Source organism: Ornithorhynchus anatinus, chromosome 1, assembly GCF_004115215.2.
Source record: "Ornithorhynchus anatinus isolate Pmale09 chromosome 1, mOrnAna1.pri.v4, whole genome shotgun sequence".
Lineage (NCBI taxonomy): Eukaryota > Metazoa > Chordata > Mammalia > Monotremata > Ornithorhynchidae > Ornithorhynchus > Ornithorhynchus anatinus.
In genome coordinates, this window is record NC_041728.1 from 144,173,095 (window position 1) to 144,189,270 (window position 16,176).

General features: G+C 44.8%; 1 protein-coding gene across 2 annotated transcripts in view; it reads right to left on the bottom strand.

The window, feature by feature from the left end:
• Positions 1–634: 634 nt before the first annotated feature.
• Positions 635–16,176, bottom strand: part of ZMAT3 (zinc finger matrin-type 3) — a 28,356-nt gene continuing 12,814 nt past the window's right edge. Inside the window, exons 3-6 of one of the 2 annotated variants that reach the window (XM_029074349.2) lie at positions 15,668–15,787; positions 7,597–7,763; positions 7,375–7,475; positions 635–881 (exon numbers count right to left, since the gene is read on the bottom strand). In XM_029074349.2, the coding sequence (XP_028930182.1) occupies positions 670–881; positions 7,375–7,475; positions 7,597–7,763; positions 15,668–15,787 (600 nt within the window). In that variant the 3' untranslated portion in view covers positions 635–669. The remainder of the gene's footprint in view (positions 882–7,374; positions 7,476–7,596; positions 7,764–15,667; positions 15,788–16,176) is intronic. The other variant, XM_029074350.2, reaches the window with a different exon arrangement.

Below are 16,176 nucleotides of genomic sequence, written 5' to 3' on the forward strand. Positions count from 1 at the left end.
CATTAATAGAAAAAATCAAATAATTTAAAATTCTCCTCAGTCCCAAAATATACGTCTGAGGTAATTTGCTGATGCCAAATAATTGAATTTAGATGTCACTTTTTCTGAGAAACCCAGAACAAAGCTAATTAAATTTACTAAAATAATGAATAAAGCGTGTGCACCCTAAAAAGGAGGAGACCCTTGATTGCACTCATACTTTAGTATCTTGGATTTTGGTAAGAGCAGTACAGTACAGGAAGTAAATTTAAATGATGATTAAAATAAATGGTACGAGCAAGTACAATAACAAATAACTCTTTTCACTTTGTTCTAAAGTGCCTATAGGCTCTGGAGTGTGTGGTTCATAATGAAGGGAGGAATATTTAAAACTCTGCTTAGCTACTTGTTGAGCAATATCAATGGTCACATGCTCTTACTGTACAAACAGCCTGAAACCATTTTTTGAGAACAAAGTGGAATTGAAAATCCAGCCTGATTTACAGGGCACATTACCCTCAGTTTACATTTTAACACCTCACGGTACCATTCAGTTTGCGGGTACTGATTTTAAAGCGGAGGAATGTACTTATATCGAAATGACCACAAAGCAGGGCATAGTCACAGAAGGCAAACAGCAGGCAAGACAAGTTGCTTAACTGAAAACTACAATCAGAGGAATGTAATTCATTATACATAGCCAAGATTTTCCATCTCGCTCCTATACCGCTGTTCAGACACCTTGCTTTTGTGTTGCTTGCTTTCTAAGTGCTGCCGGAATTCCACCTCTTCGCTAGCCCCAACGTTACACATTGAGCAGTAAAACTGGCCGCTCGGTGTAACGCACATTGCAAGATCCCGGGGAATCCGCTGTCGAGAACGAGGATTGAAGTAGGGACCTGCTGAAACAAGAAATAAATAGTAACTACGTTATATTGTTATGACCGATTTAGGGAATATTCAATAGGAACCAAAAAAAATCAGTAAACAATGGAATATTAGTTATTACTATTCATTCATTCAATAGTATTTATTGAGCACTTACTCCGTGCAGAGCAATGTACTAAGCGCTTGGAATGTACAATTCGGCAACAGATAGAGACAATCCCTGCCCAATGACGGGCTCACAGTCTAATCTGTATTTATGAAGTCTATCTAATGTACATCATGGATTCTCACTAAAATCATTTTAAGATGCTGCATGAAATTGTTTGAAAGTACCTAACATTCTAATGCTGGAGAGATAATAAATTTTCCAAATAGCTCTCCAAAAGGTTACATTCGGCCAAAAACAATCCTCGCTCAATTAAGCTTTGAAACATCCAGCGATGTATTAATTTCTTTATTTTTTAAGAATGGCTCAAAGTATTCCTAATTTTAACAACAGACAGTTTGGGAGGCCATGTAACTCTGATATTATAACTACTGAATTTATTAAGTGCTTACTACGTGCTAAGCACTGGGGTAAGATCCTCATTATTGGCTTCAAAGCTCTCCATCACCTTGCCCCTTTTTACCTCACCTCCCTTCTCTCCTCCTTCATCCCAGCCTGCACACTATACTTCTCTGGTGCCGCTAACCTTATCACTGTGTTTCCATCTCGCCTGTCTTGCACCGACCCCTGGCCACATCCTACCTCAGGCCTGGAATGCTCTCTCTCCTCAAATCTGCCAATCACTTTTACCTCTTCAAAGTCCTACTGAAGGCACACCCCCTCCAAGAAGCCTTCCCAGACTAAGTCCCCCTTTTCCTCAGCTCACCCTCCTTTCTGCATTACTTCAACTCGCTCCCTTTTCTCTTGCCCCCCGGCCCCATCCGCATACTTATGTATATATGTAATTATCTGTAATTCTATGTCTTTATGTTGACGCCTGCTTATTTATTTTGATGTCTGTCTCTGACTCTAGACTGTAAGCCTGGTGGGGGCATTTCCCCACTGTACTTCAAGCACTAGGGACAGCTCTCTAGACTGCAAGCTCCTTTTGAAAATGTAAGCATCTTAATATTCATTCATTCATATTTAATGAATGCTTACTGTGTGCGGAGCACTGCATTAAGCAGTTGGGAGAATACAATACAACAATAAATGGACAAATTCCCTGCCCACAACGAGCTTACAGTCTTACAGAGGTGGGGAGAAAGATATTAACACACAAAAAAAATTACAGGTAAGTACATAAGTGCTGTGGGGCTGGGAGAGGGAAGAACAGAGGGAACAGGACAGGGCAATGTAGAAGGGAGTGAAAGAAGAGGAAAGCAGGGAGGGAGGCTTAGTTAGGGAAGGCCTCCTAGAGGAGATGTGATTTCAATAAGGCTTTGAAGAATGGCGAGAGTAACTGTCTGTTGGATTTGAGGAGAAAGGGTGTTCCAGGACAGAGGCAGAACATGGATGAAGGTTCGGTGGCGAGATAGGCGAGTGCGAGGCACAATGAGAAGGTCAGCATCAGAGGAGGGAAGTGTGCAGGCTGGGTTGTAGTAGGAGAGTAGCCAGGTGAGGTAGGAGGGGGCAAGGTGATGGAGTGCTTTAAAGCCAAATATGAGGAGTTTTTTGTTTGACGAGGAGGCAGATGGTCTACTGCTAGAAGTTTCTGAGGAGCGGGTAACATGTCCTAAACGTTTCTGTAGAAAAATTATCTGGGTAGCAGAGTGAAGTATAGACCGGGGTGGGGAGAGACAGGAGGCCGGGGGGTCAGCAAAGAGGCAGATGCAGTATTTACTGAGCACTTACTGTGTGCAGAGCACTGTACTAAGTGCTTCAGTCAAGGCAGGACTGGATAAGTGCTTGGATAAGCATTAGTAGTAGTTTGCATGGAGAGGAAAGAGAAGATTTTAGCAATGTTGGGAGATAGAACCAACAGGATTTGGTGACATATTGAATATGTGGGTAGAATGAGAGATGAGTTGAAGGCAATGCCAAGGTTATTGTGAGATACGCAGGATAGTGGTGTTGTTTTCAGTGATGGGAAAGACCGGGGAGGCCATAATTTGTGTGGGAAGGTAAGGAATTCAGTTTGGGATATGTTTAATTTGAGATTCTGGCATGACATCCAAATAGGTATGTCTTGCAGGCAGGAGGAAATGTGAGATCGCAGGGAAGAAGAGAGGTCGGGGCTGGAGATGCAGATTTGGGAACCATCTGCATAGAGATGGGAATTGAAGCCACAGGAGTGAATGAGTTCTCCAAGGGAGTGGGTGTATAGTTGGAGAATAGAAGAGGATCTAGAACTGAGCCTTGAGGCACCCCCACTGTCAGAGGGTGGGATGCAGTGGAGGAGCCAGCAAAAGAGAATGAGAAGGAGCAGTCAGAGAGACAGGAGAACCTAGAGAGGACAGTGTCAGTGAAGCCAAGGTAGGATAGCGTTTCAAGAAGAAGGGGGTGATCTACAGTGACAAAGGTGGCTGAGAGGGCTAGGTGAATTAGGATTGAGTAGAGGCTATCAGATTTGATGAGAAGGTCATTGGTTAGAAAAGGGGATTTCTGGGGAGTGAAGGGAGCAGAAGCCAGGTTGGAGGAGATCTAGGAGAGGACTGGAGGAGATCTAGGAGAGGAATGGAGGAAAGGAAGTGGAGCGGGTGACTGTAAACAACTCTCTCAAGAAGTTTAGAAAGAAATGGTAGGAGGGCGATGGAGCGATAACTAGAAGGAGCCATGGGGCCAAGGAAGAATTTTTTTAAGACAGGGGTTACATAAACAAGTTTGAAAGCAGTGGGGAAGAGGGCTTTAGAAAGTGAACAGTTGAAGATAGCAGTGAAGGAGGGAAGAAGGGAGAGGGTGAGTGTTTTAAAAAGGTATGAAGGGATGAGGTCAGAAGCACAGGTGTGGGGGGAAGATTTAGAGAGAGATTTCATCTTGAGTTACTATAGGGAATAGCGGGATAGTAGAAGAGGGTGGAAGAGGGGGGATTGGAAAGGAGCGGGGGAGATTTTAGGCTTTCAATTTCGTTGATAATGTAGGTGGTCAGGTAATTAGGGGAAAGAGATGGTGAGGGTGGGGCGAAAGGAGTTGAGAAGGGAGTTAAATGTCTGGAACAGCTGGCGGGAGCAGGGGTTATGGGAGTGAATTAGGAAGGGTAAATATTGTTGTTAGGCAGCTTGAGACAGCCGAATTGAGGCAAATAAGAATGAATTTAAGGTGGATAAAGCTCAGAGGAATGTCTGGATTTCCTCCAACAGCACTGTGCAGCAGAGGGGCACAGGAGCAGAGGAATTGGACTGTGGAGGTGATCCAGGGTTGAGGGTTAGTGGTAGGAGACTAACGGAGGGACAGGGGAGCCAGGGAGTTCAGTTCAGTGGAGGGGGTGGTGTTGAGTATGTCGATATGTGCGTCAGCAGACAGTAGTTTGGGTTTGGAGACCAAATGGGGTAAGGATGTCTACAGAATACTGCAGGGGGTCAAATGAACAGAGGTCTCTGTGGGATAAAAGGACAGATTTGCCTGATGTGGGTGTACGGGAAAGAGAGCAGGCGAGAGGTTGTGGAGGTTGTGGTCAGGTAGAGGAATTTCAGAATTAGTGATGGTGGAGACTGAACAGTTACTGGAGATTGTGTGTCCAAGTTGGTGAGTGTGTGAGGTGGGGTGGAGCAGGAGGTCACTGGAGTAGAGAGATGAGAGGAGGTGAACAGTGGAAGGACCATCGGGGACATCCACATGAATACTGAAGTCCCCAAGGATCAATGCAGGGAGGGAGTATAAGAAAAGGAATGTGAGAAAGGGATCAAAGTGGTTCAGAAAAGTGAAGGTGGGGCTGGGGGGGTGATAGATGACTGTGACTAGTAATTGGAGTGGGTGGTAAAGGCAGACAATACGGGCTTCAAAAGAAGCAAATGAGAGGAATGGTGGGGGGGGTGGGATAGTGCGAAAGTAGTACTGGTCCTGGGAGTCAGAAGGAGCTGGGTTCTAATCCCGGCTCCGCCACTTGTCTGCCATGTGACCTTGGGTAAATCACATCACTTCACTTCTCTGGGCCTCGGTTACCTCATCTGTAAAGAATGAGAAGCAGCGTGGCTCAGTGGAAAGAGCACGGGCTTTGGAGTCAGAGGTCATGAGTTCGAATCCCAGCTCTGCCACTTGTCAGCTGTGTGACTGTGGGCAAGTCACTTCACTTCTCTGTGCCTCAGTTACCTCATCTGGAAAATGGGGATTGACTGTGAGCCCCACGTGGGACATCCTGATTCCCCTCTGTCTACCCCAGAGCTTAGAACAGTGCTCGGCACATAGTAAGCGCTTAACAAATACCAAAATTATTATTATTATTATTAAAATGGGGATTACAACTGTGGGCCCCATTTGGGACATGGACTGTGTCCAACCTGACCAGCTTGTATCTAACCCAGTGCTCAGAACAGTGCCTGGGACATAGTAAGCACTAAACAAATACCATAAAGAAAAAATGGGGGAGTGAGAAGGAAGCTGACTTCTTCCCCTTTCCCAGTGAGTCTGAGGGAGTGAGAGAAGATGAGGCCCCCTCTAGAGAGAGCAGGAGAGGAGACTGTGTCGTCGGGGGAGAGTCAGGTTCAGTGGTGGCGAGGAGAAGCAGCGACTGGGTCAGGAGCAGGTCAATAATGAAGGGAAGATTCCTCATGATGGAATGAGGGGGGTCCTGGCTGAAGCGAGGATGTGTGTGGTGAGGACGGTGTGAGGGATAGGAAGGGGATGAATGGGGTGAGCCAGTGTGGGGGAAGGATGACAGAGATGGGAAGAGGGAGAACGGTGGGGGCGGTGCAAGGGGTGGGGAGGGGTTGGATGGCATTGCACTGAGGTGGGCCGGCCTGTGGGGAAGGGAATGAGGAGGGGTGCTGGGCGAGGAGGACTGAGAAGAGGTATTCAGAAGGAGGGAACTGAAGACAAAGAAAGTCCTGAGCTGCGTGGCAAGTTCCTCTAATAGGGGGCGACTCAGTAGCCTCCAGCTGGGGGGGAATCCACAAGTTTTGAGCTGCAATCAGTGAGTCATTAAAGCTAGAATACACAAAATAATACTCGCAAAGAGAAATCTGAAGCGAAAAAAAGAGAAGCAACGTGATTTAGAGAATAAACGAGATGCAGTTTGAACTAGTGGAAGGGAGCACGACCTGGGAATAAGAGAACCTGGGTTCTAATCCCAGCTCTGCCACTTATCTGCCGTGTGACCCAGGGCAAGTCACTTGACTCCCTCTGTGCCTCAGTTGCCTCATCTGTAAAATGGGGATTTAAATCCTTCTCCCTCCAACTTAGACTGTGAGCCCCTGATTATCCTATATCTACCCCAGTGCTTAGAACACTGCCTGACACATAGTAAAGTGCTTAACAAATACCATAAAAATATATATTTTCAAAGAAAAAACCCCAAAACATAAAATCAAAAAAACTTTCATTCAACTCTTTCTATTCACTAAAAAATTTGACAAACCAAATTCTTTATGGCTTTCTACTACTGTTACGGAAAAATGAAATGATAACCGTGGTATCGGTTATTTACTTACTATGAGTCAAGCCCTGCACTAAATGCTAGGGTCAATCCAAGATAATCAGGTCAGAGAAAGGAGAGTAAAATGCTCAATCCTGCAAATAGGCCCATTTTGACCGCATATAACCAAGGTACCTCCCCTCTCAGGGTCACACCTAGAGAGTTTCCAGTACTCTACCAATCTCGGCTGTGGGAGGCGGAGTCAAGCAGAGCCATACCCTCCCCCAAGAGGCCTTACCAGACTGAGCTCCCCTTCTCCTCTACTCCCTCCACCCCAACCCTTCACCTCTCCGCAGTTAAACCCTCTTTTCCCCCCATTTCCCTCTGCTCCTCTCCCTCTTCCGTCCCATCCCCTCAGCACTGTACTCGTCCGCTCAACTGTATATATTTTCATTACCCTATTTATTTTGTTAATGAAATGAACATCGCCTTGATTCCATTTATTTGCTATTGTTTCAATGAGACGTTCATCCCCTTGATTCTATTTATTGCTATTGTTCTTGTCTGTCCGTCTCCCCCGATTAGACTGTAAGCATGTCAAAGGGCAGGGACTGTCTCTGTTACCGATTTGTACATTCCAAGCGCTTAGAACAGTGCTCTGCACATAGTAAGCGCTCAATAAATACTATTGAATGAATACCCATTCCATTCTTAGCTTGGGCAGTGGCTAGCCAGTGGAAGGCAATCTGCTAAAGTCAAAACTCACCTGTGCTGGGCAGCAGCAATATAGGAGAGAGTCGAGGGTGGAGACTCAAGTTTACCGTGAGGAAGGAGGCAATGGGAAACCACTTCTGTATTTTTACCAAGAAAACTCTACGGATACGCTACCAGAGCGATTGCAGATGGAGGTGGGGTGTCTGAGGAGAGATGTTTCCATGGTACCGCTCTGGGTCGTAGACAACTCGACAGCATAAGACAAAAAAATAAAACAAAAAAAAAAAACCAAGGTTACCTGCATTATTCTGAACCGCATACGGAGTTCTCCTATTCTGCATCATCTTGTATTCATTCCCTTCTTTCCGGGGCCGCCGTTTGCCGACATCCGATGGATCTCTGCAGGTGAAGGAACGTGAGCATAAGAAACACTTCCCGTTAGAAGTCCTCTCTGAAGCCTTTTTCTCTCCAAAAGTTCCACCCGGCACATTAGCCTTATAGAAAGTCGGGCAATACCTACGGGAATGAGTTGCTCTGAGCCTCAGCGAGCCGCAGCCTTTTGGCGTGATTTTTCCCTTGATAGTGAGCCTGGGCCACAGCTGGGGAACTGAACGAGGCGTCACAGAGTTTACAGTAATCGTTCTCTGTGGCCATTATTATTCGGCCTCCCGGCTTGGAAGAGCCCATCTGATATCAAAGAAACAAAAACAACATGATAAATATCCTAATTTACTACAGAGCTTCTGAGAAGGTAATTAGGATCATTTAGCCTAAAAGATAGAGGACCACGGGATGTCACAACGATGGAGACATCTGTATAATGGTCCTAATAGTATTTATTGAGCGCTTACTGGGAGAAGAGCACTGTACTAAGCACTGGGAGAAAATACACAGGTGGGAATTGAACTCGGTCCCTGTCCCTCTTGGGGCTCACAATCTAAAATCTAAGGAGCAGCACGGCGCAGTGGATAGAGCACGAGCCTGGGAGTCAGAAGGTCATGGGTTCTAACCTCCACTCTGCCACTTGTCTGCTGTGTGACCTTAGGCAAGTCACTTAACTTCTCCGTGCCTCAATAACCTCATCTGTAAAATGGGGATTGACACTGTGAGCTCCACATGGGACAGGGAGAGTATCCAACCTGATTTGCTTGTATTCACCCCAGTGTTTAGTACAGTGCCTGGCACATAGCAAGCACCAGATACTATTATTTATTTTTTAACAATGACTTTCTTCGAACTATTATTGCGAATCCCTTTTCAGACCCAGCAATTTGTAATCATCTACCTGTCTCCTTGTAGGTGTACTTCTATAGCAGCTCCTCAGATTTTTCAATAATGCTCTTAGTCTGCTGAGATGGAAGAGTTTCCCAGAGGATTAAAATCATATTCTGACATCAGCTTCCAGAACTTTTATCATGTTCTCTTACACATGCCTCTGTAGAAGAGGTTAAATCTCAAGGGACCTGATTCACAGGTTGCTTTACTCTAATGGTAATGGAAAAAGATTAGTCAAGACCTGTAGAAGATAGCTTCGACTCTGATGGGGCCAGTGTATCATGAAGGAGTAATCAAAAGATTTTAATAAACTTCTTGAATAGCCAGATATGTTTAGCAATAGCCAACATCCAGGTCTCCTAATAATGCTAAATGCTTCTGCACGGTTTACAATAAAAGTACAGCTCTTTAAAGTTTTTCATAATTCTGAATCTGACATGCAAAGAAGATCACATCTGCTCTGCTCTGGTGTAGTTTGAAGCTACATGATTCTGGAAGGACACGGTTAAAGGCATTCTGCAGAACTCGGAATAGGAGGACCCTGGCAGGGATGATGATGATGATGATTATTATTACTATTACTGTTAATTATATTAGGCCATAGGGTAGTTGAAGAACAGAGTCTCTCTCCCATACGAGGCTCACAGTCTAAGTAGGAAGAAGTAATAATGATAATAATGTTGGTATTTGTTAAGCGCTTACTATGTGCCGAGCACTGTTCTAAGCGCTGGTGTAGATAGAGGGTAATCAGGTTGTCCCACTTGAGGCTCACACTCTTCATCCCCATTTTACAGATGAGGTAACCATGATTTCATCCCCATATTGCAGATGAGACAACTGAGGCCCAGAGAAGTTAAGTGACTTGCCCAAAGTCACAGAGCAGACGAGTGGCAGAGCTGGGATAAAAACCCTTGTCCTCTGACTCCCAGGCCCATCTCTTTCCACTAGGCCACGCTGCTTCCCTGATCTTGATGGCAGCAGAGAGTAAAATTTTGGGATAGCTGGCCGGAGACCCTTTCTACAGGAAAATGATGATAAAGACGGAACTTTTGAAATCGTCTGGCATTTTTCCACAATTCCTCATGCCGAGGAGTAGCCATATGGACACCTGAGCAGAATATGCCTTTCCCTCTTGTAGATTTCAGCAGGTAGTCTATCAGTTTGAGGTGTTTTGTGATTCTTCACGGCGCCATCTTCACTAACTTTTAATGAAAACACCACGGAACAGGCTATGACCTATTAGTAAGTACATCATGTTAAGATCTCATTTATAGTGCATAATCCTCACTAGTGGAAGACGTGTCAAGGAAATAGTTTAAGTGTTCATGCTAAGACTTTTCTCTTTGTCAGTGACAAATTTTTTAAATGGTGCTGTGATGATGGGCACGGGTTCAAATGCACTCTTCAGAGATGCTGAAAATGTCACAGAAACTGTTGAATCAATGGTATTTATTAAGTGCTTACTGTGTGCAGAGCACTATACTAAGGGTTTGAGAGTTGGAAGACAGGTTCCCTACGCACAACGAATTTAAAGTCTAAAGTTGAATTGTTGAAGTTTTCTTGCAACAATTTTTCTCTTTGCCAGTGACAAACTCTTCGATGGTTCTGTGATAATGGGTACAGGTTCAAACGCATTCTTCAGAGCGCTCGTTACGGACACGGACCCTGTCTGCTACTTCTGTTGTACTGTACTCTCCCAAGCCCTCAGTACAGTGTCCTGCACAAAGTAAGCTTTCAATAAATACCACTGTGATTGATTGCTGCTGGAAGGTTTTGGTCCGTGGCTGCACAGCCCTGTATCTTGTCAGCCTCAGCTTGTTCTTTCTGCTCCAACACAGACTTTGGTAAACATCCTCGTGTCAGCATCGCAAGGTTGCTAAGCTGCAAGAAAGTCTTTTATGCCAGAGTCTTTCTCGTCCAACAGTCCTAGTATGGTCAGCTAACACTGCCCACTGTCTTCGCCGCTTGGCAGGCAAATCTTGGACCTGATAGTTCACTAGGCACATTTAGCACTGGGACAGGAAAATGGGGCTTCTTGCATGGACCAGGCTTGCTTTGAGTTGACTACAAACCTCTCACTGATGTCTCCATCCTCTAATAAGAACAACTGTGATATTTGTTAAGCGCTTACTATGTGCCAGACACTGTACTAATCGCTGGGGTAACTGGGTTGGATACAGCCCTGTCCCACACAAGGCTCAGTCTTAATCCCCATTTTACAGATGATGGAACTGAAGCACAGAGAAGTGAAGTGACTTGCCCAAGGTCACACAGCAGACAGGTGGCAGAGCCAGGATTAGAACTCAGGTCCTTCTGACTCCCAGGCCCATGCTCTATCCACTAGGCCACACTACTCCTCTAGTTCTCCAGTGTTTGGATTTGGGACTCGAATGGTACATTGCGATGTACTGATTCTAATAATTTCCGAAAAACAGCAATGGGACAAGCAATAACCGGTCCAGTGCTTGGTGAAATGCAGAAGAGCAGGTACATGAGAATCCTTTAGGTCTCACTGTTGCATAATGTTGTAGTCAATAAAGTACCACTGCTTAAATTGCGAGTGCATCTAAAATGTCTCTTATTTGGTAAGTGGAATGTTGTAATAGCAGCATATTAGCTGGGCAAAAACAGATCATTCTTATTTAGCTTTCTCATCTCATATGGCTCAATATTTTCTGTCTGTGTCAGCATTGCTGTCTACAGCATCTTACAGTCTTCCATCAGCTTGTTGGGAATAACCACTGCTGTGATGTGAATGTCAATATCTTTATAGATGCTTTCTTCCCTTCTCATTAGTGTCACTCTAAATCTGGTAATTGTAGAATAGCACTTCTGTTTCAGAAGAAGCCAATAACAGACAATCGCTAATGTCTTGGCAGGATTGGAAGACATGAAAAAAAGCATTTGCCCAATTGTGAAGCCTACAGTTGCAAGCCTTCATTCAAAGGTGGGCAGGAGAAGACTCGCAGAAGAAATGTACCTGACAGCTCTTTCTGGAAACTCTTCTGAATCTCAAGGTCTTGTTTCTCTCAGTCTATTACACTGAATCAGGCAAGAGCAAACAAATCTTATAAAAAAAAAAGAGCAATTCCAATTTGGGGCCAGATCTGGCATTTTTAAGCGACTGTTGGGCTGGGCCTCTGTTTGGTCCAGAATATCATATATTCATAGCACATTCAGTTAATCCAGACATTTGAAGTTTTGGTACAGTCAGTTCTGCTAAAACACAGGTTTTTCATTAAAAAATTTGGATAAAATGCAATTTAAAAACCCGCTTTCCATAATACACATCTACCTGGATTTAACTCATTGGACTAATTGGCGCAAACAATTTTGTTATAGAAAGAAATGATGGCGCATATGCACATGATCTTAGTCAAGGCACGCGATCTCAATCTCGCAGCTGAACCACGTCCTGCATCAGGCCTGGAACTCCTTTCCCCTTCATATCCGAACGATGACCACTCTCCACATCTTCAAAGTCTTACTTATTTGTGGAGGGAAAACATGTCTACTAAGTCTGCTACAGCCTAGGCTCCCAGGCGCTTAGTACAGAGCTCTGCACACAGTAAACACTCGATAAATCAATTCAAAGTCTTAAGAAAATCACATCCCCTTAAAGAAGCTTCCCCAACTAAGTCCTCACTTTCCCTACTCCCTTTCCCTTCTGGGTCACCCTTGCTTTTGGTTTTGTATCCTTTATTCACCACACACCCTCATTCCCATAGCACTATATCTCAGTCTTGTCTATCTTGCTCCCAATCTCTCACCCACATCCTGCCACAGGCCTGGAATGCCCTTCCTCTTCATAGCTGACAAAAGATTACTCTCCCTGCCTTTGAAACCTTATTAATAACAATAATAATGGTATTTGTTAAGTGCTTACTATGTGCCAAGCACTGTTCTAAGAGTTGGAGTAGATACAAGGTAATCAGGTTGTCCCAAATGGGGTTCACAGTCTTCATTCCCATTTTACAGATGAGGGAACTGAGGCACAGAGAAGTGAGGTGGCTTGCTCAAGGTCACACAGCAGACAAGTGGCAGAGCCAGAATTGGAACCCATGATCTCTGACTCCCAATGCTCTTTCCACCGAGCCACACTGCTTCTCTACAATGCACATCTCCTCCATGAGGGTTTCCCTAACCCCTAATTTCCTCTTCCTCTCATTCCCTATGTACTCTTAGACACATATATATGTAACTGTAATTTATTCATTAATATTAATGCTTGTCTCCTCCTCAAGACTGGAAGTTCATTGTGGGCAGGGAATCTGCCGACCACCTCTCCTATATTCTTCCAAAAGCTTAGTACAGTGGTCTGCATAAAGTAAGTGCTCAATAAATAGGATTTATGGATTACGTATATATCCATAATTTAATGTCTGTCTCTTCCTCAAGAATTTCACCTCCTTATGAGCAGGGAATGTTATCTACTGTTAAAGTGCACTCTCCCAAGCACTTAGTACAGTGCTCTGCACACAGGGAGAGCTTAATACTACTGCGTGATTTTTCTTTAACAAATTGAGTGATTTAATTGACTGACTCACGTAGACTTTTTTTTTCATTTTGGTTGCACCGCATGCTGAGTTGCCTTACCTACTGGGTCCACAAGCTGAATTGATTGACAATATTTACTGAGTGCCTGCTGTAGGCAGAGCCCTGAATACACCTAAATAAGAGACTCACCCACTACCTTTGAGGGGCTTTATTCGAGAAGCATGGGAAACACAAGAAGAAATGTGGCTTAGTGGAAAGAGCACAGGCTTGGGAGTCAGCGGAGGTGGGTTCTAATCCCGGATCCACCACTTGTCTGCTGTGTGACCTTGGGCAAGTCACTTAACTTCTCTGTGCCTCAGTAACCTCATCTGTAAAATGGGGATGAAGACTGTGAACCCCGCTTGAGACAACTTGATTACCTTGTATCTAACCCGTTATATCCCGGCTAGACTACTGTGTCAGCCTTCTCTCTGACCTCCCTTCCTCCTCTCTCGCCCCGCTCCGGTCTATTCTTCACTCCACTGCCCGGCTCATCTTCCTGCAGAAACGATCTGGGCATGTCACTCCCCTTCTTAAACAACTCCAGTGGTTGCCTATCGACCTCCGCGCCAAACAAAAACTCCTCACTCTAGGCTTCAAGGCTCTCCATCACCTTGCCCCTTCCTACCTCTCCTCCCTTCTCTCTTTCTACCGCCCACCCCGCACGCTCTGCTCCTCTGCCGCCCACCTCCTCGCCGTCCCTCGGTCTCGCCTATCCCGCCGTCGACCCCGGGTCACGTCCTCCCGCGGTCCTGGAACGCCCTCCCTCCTCACCTCCGCCAAACTGATTCTCTTTCCCTCTTCAAAACCTTACTTAAAAATCACCTCCTCCAAGAGGCCTTCCCAGACTGAGCTCCTCTTCCCCCTCTACTCCCTCTGCCATCCCCCCTTTACCTCTCCGCAGCTAAAGCCTCATTTTCCCCTTTTCCCTCTGCTCCTCCACCTCTCCCTTCCCATCCCCACAGCACTGTACTCGTCCGCTCAACTGTATATATTTTCGTTACCCTATTTATTTTGTTAATGAATTGTACATCGCCTTGATTCTATTTAGTTGCCAGTTTTTACGAGATGTTCTTCCTCTTGACGCTGTTTAGTGCCATTGTTCTTGTCTGTCCGTCTCCCACGATTAGACTGTAAGCCCGTCAAACGGCAGGGACTGTCTCTATCTGTTGCCGACTTGTTCATCCCAAGCGTTTAGTACAGTGCTCTGCACATAGTAAGCGCTCAATAAATACTATTGAATGAATGAATGAATGAATAACCCAGAACAGTGCTTGGCACATAGGAAGCGCTTAGCAAATGCCATAATTATTATTATTCATTTATTCAGTCAAATTATTTATTAACTGAGCGCTTACCGTGTGCAAAGCACTGTACTAAGTGCTTGGGAGAGTACAATATAACAACTGACACATTCCTGCCCACAATGAGCTCACAGTCTAGAAGGGGAGACAGACATTAATATACATAAATACATAAATTACAGATACATACAAATATATACATAAATTCCACCATGGCTCAGTGGAAAGAGCACAGGCTTGGGAGTCAGAGGTCATGGGTTCAAATCCCGGCTCTGCCACTTGTCAGCTGTGTGACTGTGGGCAAGTCATTTTACTTCACTGTGCCTCAGTTATCTCATCTGTAAAATGGGGATTACGACTGTGAGCTTCACGTGGGACAACCTGATTACCCTGGATCTCCCCCAGTGCTCAGAACAGTGCTCTGCACATAGTAAGCGCTTAACAAATACCAACATTATTATCATTATATTCTGTGGGGATGGGAGGAAAGATGAATGAAGAAGCAAATAAGAGCAGTACAGAAGGGAGTGGGAGAAGAGGAGAGGAGGGCTTAGTCAGGGAAGGCTTCTTGGAGGAGAGGTGCCTTCAATACGGCTTTTAAGTGGGGGAGAACAATTATCGGTCCAATATGAGGAGGGAAGGCTTTCCAGGTCAGAGGAAGGATGTGGGCGAAAGATCGGTGACAAGATAGACAAGACTGAGGTACACTGAGAAGATTAGCAGTAGAGAAACAAAGTGTAGAGGCTGGGTTGTAGTAGTCTAATGGAGCAGAGGAGCCAGAAACCACAGTCGTCAAAACCCGAAGTAGAGGAGGAAAAATAGATAAATAAAAGGCAATCTAAGCGAGAATATGCAGACGTGTTAAGGGCGGCTGATGGATGGACGTGACCTAAGGAGATGGGAAGTTGATTAGAACAAGCGTACGGGACAATATGTGTTTTCGGGAAGGCTTTGAAGATGAGGAGAGCTAGGGTCCCTCAGATCTGAAGGAGGACAGAGTTCTAGGCAGAGGAAAGCCATGAGCATGGGCACAGAGGTAGGAACTTCCCATTTCAGTCAGTTACTCGTATTTACTGAGTGCTTGAAAAAGTACAATATAGCAGACACAATCCCTGACCACAACAAGCTTACAGTCTAGAGGTCGGTAGGTCAATCCTATCTATTGAGCACTTACTGTGTGCAGAGCACTGTAGAAAGCACTGGAAGAGTACAATATAACAATACAACAGACACATTCCCTGCCCACAACAAGCTTAGTTAACGAGGAGGAGAAAGTAAGTCAGTCAATCATATTTATTGAGCGCTTACTGTGTGCGGAGCACTGTTCTAAGCACTTGGGAGAGTACAATATAACAGACACATTATCTGCCAACAGCAGGCTTACAGTCCAGAGGCAACCTGAACCTCATTTAATACCACATTTAAAATTGCTTTTTAGAGGGGAGAAACGGTAACGAACCCTTCTGTGTGACTTACCTGAGGAGAAACTGGTACAATCGAAGTAACTGCAGGCTCTACTGAATTATTCATTCTGGCAGGAGCTGGACAACTATTCGCTGCATAGTAGTTTCGAAGTTTCTTACTGTGATTTTTACCCTGGAAATAGAACTCTATGAGTCTCCAGGCAACCTGAAGGTTTTTAATCAATTTAGCCATGAAATCATTTTTTTTTCCCAAAAGCACTGCAGAGAAGTACATATTGCATCCCTGCAACCACTCACATCAAGGGAGAGTCATGCTTTGGTCCTGGCAGTTTTAAATTGAATTTTAAGATGCTGGGATAGAACTGCTTATTCAGACCTCTGAAACAAAAAACTCTGTCCCATGGCCTTGAGTAAAGTCATCACAAAGTATTAAGGAGTTGAATAGGCGGTATCAAACAAAAGCAGTCTGAGAAATGAATTCCCATAGTCATTCTGAAAATGTCACAACCACCCATAAAAACTCCCCCCCATTCCTTCTCATTCACACGTTACTGCCACGGC